Below are 3,210 nucleotides of genomic sequence, written 5' to 3' on the forward strand. Positions count from 1 at the left end.
CCTTTCTGGGGAAGGGGCTGAGCCCCTTGGGGTGCTGGGGCACGGGGCTGAGCCCTTTTTTGGGGGGGGTGTGAGCAGGTTGGGGTGCTGGATGCGGGGCAGAGCCCTTTGGGATGAGCAAGCCTGAGCCCCTTGGGGTGCAGGGTAGAGCCTTTCCGGGAAAATCCCCAGATTTTATTTATATAAAAATGGACCCTGAGCCCATTGGGGTGCTGGGGTGCGGGGCTGAGCCCTTTTGGGGAGTGAGCAGGTTGGGATGCTGCATGCAGGGCAGAGCCCTTCGGGGTGAGCAAGCCCCTTGGGGTGCAGGGCAGAGCCTTTCTGGGGAAGGGGCTGAGCCCGTTGGGGCGCAGGGCTGAGCCGAGCAGACCCCGCCGGAGGGCCTGTGCCCCCCAGCCCAGGGCTCAGGGCAGCTCCGCTCCCCTCCCGCCCTTCCCAGAAGTCGCAGTTTGTGCGGTTCGCCGACGTCTTTCCCCTGAAGGAATTCGGGTTTGCCCCCGAGCCGGGCCGGTACCTGGAGGTGGTGGGCTGGGTGGAGGTGGTGACCGGGCTGCTGCTGGCGTTCGGGCCCCAGCTCCTGCAGGAGATCAGCAACTTCATCCTCAGCGTCATCATGATCGGTGAGAGCCAACGGGCGCCCGCCGCCCTGCGCGGGGTCTCGGGGGACCCTCGGGCAAGGACCCCGGTTCCCACACTCTGCTCCTCGCCCAGGTGCCATCTACACGCTGCTGGTGCTGCGGGAGCCCCTGGCCATGTGCGCCCCCGCCACCCTCTGCCTCGGCCTCCTCCTGCTGCTCAACATCCGCGGGCACGCGGACCCCCCCAAGCCCAAGTTCGAGTGACCGGAGGTGGGAAGGGTGGACGGCTCGGCCGGCGGGGAGCAATGCCCTTACGGTATTTTCGGGGACGGCATCGCATCCTGCGAGGTAAATTGCTGCTGGTGCACAGTGTGTCCTCTCCTGCCGCTGCCAAGGACAGTCGTGCTGGTTGTCCCCACACTGCAGGATCCGGGCTGGTGCTGTGGGACGGTGGCCGTGGCACCGCCACCGCTCCGGCAGCTCTGTTGCTAAACTCGCACAAAGTGTCCGGCTCTTCCCAGCATTCGGCCACGCTGGGCTGGGGCTGGCTCTGCTCTCCTTGGGGCTTTCATATTTTGGAATAAAGCCTCTTGTTTTTCATTTTTTGCCTCCCCTCTTTATTTCTGCCTCCCCCCATGCTGAGCCACAGGGGAGCTGAGGGGACGTCCTGGGGCTGGAGGTCCTGGTTGCCTGGAGCAGTGCCCGGGGACAAGGTCTGGGGACAGGCAGGAGCCGGTGGCAGCTGGCGCAGAGGCAGACAGCCGGTGGGGAGAGCCCCATGCAGGCGGGACCCCCCCGGCCGCCCGGAGACACCCAGCAATGTGCCACGCCACTTGCTGCAGATCCAGAGGGGGTGACAGCATGACCCTCCAAACCCTGTGCCCGGGCAGGCACGTGCTTTTTGGGGATCTTGCTCCAGTTGGGCCCTGCACCCACAGGGACCCCTCCGCCACCTCGGATGGACAGGGTCAACGCGGTCCACGCAGGATGAACCCCAAAACCACGTTTGAACCCGGTGCGTCTCCCAGCAAGGCAGCTGGGATGGCTGTGGGGGTAGACTGGCTGTCTTGGGATGAGCAGAGGAGGTACAACACCCCCATACCCCCAGCGGGACCTGAACCACCTTGGGCTGGCACCTTTGGTGTCCCAAAGGAATATCCACAAATTGCAGGACCATGCAAAGCAGCGAGTCGGATGCTCAGAGAGCCTGGGGGGGGGCAGAGTGCTGCTCCCCCTAAATCCAGCTTTGAAGCCAACAAAAGCACTAAGAGCCGGGAGGAGGCAGATTCCAGCTTTGATCCCTTTCAGGGCATCCCTCTTTTTCCCCAGCTGCTGGGTGCGGAAACTTGACCCTCCGCCACTTTCATCCCAGCGTGGGTGGGAAAAGGGCCCTGGGAAGTGGTCCTAGATGGGGCTGGGGCTACGCGGGGGGGCCCGGCCGCGCCGGTACTGGCGCGGCCGGGCCCCCCCACGTAGTCCCAGCCCCGTCAGCCGGCGCAGGGGGTCTTAACATGGCTCCAGTGGGGAATCCCCCATTACATACACACGCAGGTGCTCACCCCACTCCAGCTGCTGTCCCGCACACACTAACCCCTATGGGGGCTTGGGGTGGCAGGGGGGGCTCAGGCAGCCCCTGCCTCCCCCAGCACTTAAAGCCTTCCCCAGCCTGGTTGGATCAGACAGCGAGGAGCAGCCGGAGGGGACGCAGCCACTCCAGCCCGACGCAGTGGGGTAAGTAACCAGCCCGGCACGCGTGAGATGGAGCATCCCCCGTGCAAACAGGGGTGGGGGAAGGAAGAGGAAAGGGGGACCGCTGAGGGAGCTGGGGGTCCTTGGGCGTCTGCGCTGGCTCTGCAGAACAACTAAAGCCCACCAGGATGAGCCCTGAATCCCACCCCCAGGCTCGGCAGCTCATGTCCTCCGTGCCTCAGCCTGGTGCTGGGTGCTGCGTGTGCCGAATCCGGCCCTGCCATGCTGGAAAACACCCGCTGGGTGACTCAGTGCCGTTGGCAAGGTGTGGGCAGGCGGTGATGGGAGGTGAAGTAGCTGCAGCCCAGGGATACAGCCGTTGCGGCACAATGGGGTTTTCCATGGCCAGGACCAGCAAACAGTGGGGTGGCAGGGCTGGGGAGCACGGGGGGGCCAGCCCCGTGCTCGTACCCCCTCCCCACACCGGGGTCTCTCCGCTCCACTGCACGCTGAGCCAGTGGGCAACTTCCCCATGGGTGGGCTCCGTGGGGGGATTTAGGGTGCTGGGAGCAGCGTGGGGGCTGTGTGGCCCCAGCAGGCACGCGGCTGCGTGGGAGGTGTTAAGCCCCCCCAGCTGCCAGCTGGAGCCGGCGCAGCACCTCCGGGTGCTGCCGGCCACGGCTCTGCCCCTCGGCCGCGGTGCAGCTGCGCCTGCCGCTCCCCGGGGAGCCTCGGCTGGGTGGCTAGCGGTGGCCTCCGGGCTCCCTCGTGGCGTGGGGGTACATGGCTGGGGTTGGGATGGGAGGGGATCTTGGAGCCCCTCGTCTCCTGCCAGGAGCTGTTGGAGGCTGAGCCCCTCTGGCAGGCGATGGCATGTCCGCCGGGGGGGCTCTGCCTCCGGTGCCCGTGGGTGCCAGCCGGAGAAGTCATCCTGTCCGGGTCG

The 3,210-nt window shown here is 66.3% G+C and overlaps 1 protein-coding gene across 1 annotated transcript in view; it reads left to right on the forward strand.

Moving 5' to 3' along the window:
- ZMYM6NB (ZMYM6 neighbor) overlaps window positions 1–1,004 on the forward strand; it is a 1,294-nt gene extending 290 nt beyond the window's left edge. The window contains exons 2-3 of the mRNA XM_010576313.1: window positions 440–620; window positions 712–1,004. Coding sequence (XP_010574615.1) covers window positions 440–620; window positions 712–842 — 312 coding nt within the window. The 3' untranslated portion in view covers window positions 843–1,004. The remainder of the gene's footprint in view (window positions 1–439; window positions 621–711) is intronic.
- The last annotated feature ends 2,206 nt before the right edge of the window (window positions 1,005–3,210 follow it).

The sequence above is a fragment of the Haliaeetus leucocephalus genome, unplaced genomic scaffold (genome assembly GCF_000737465.1).
Source record: "Haliaeetus leucocephalus isolate CR32 unplaced genomic scaffold, Haliaeetus_leucocephalus-4.0 Scaffold517, whole genome shotgun sequence".
Classification (NCBI taxonomy): domain Eukaryota; kingdom Metazoa; phylum Chordata; class Aves; order Accipitriformes; family Accipitridae; genus Haliaeetus; species Haliaeetus leucocephalus.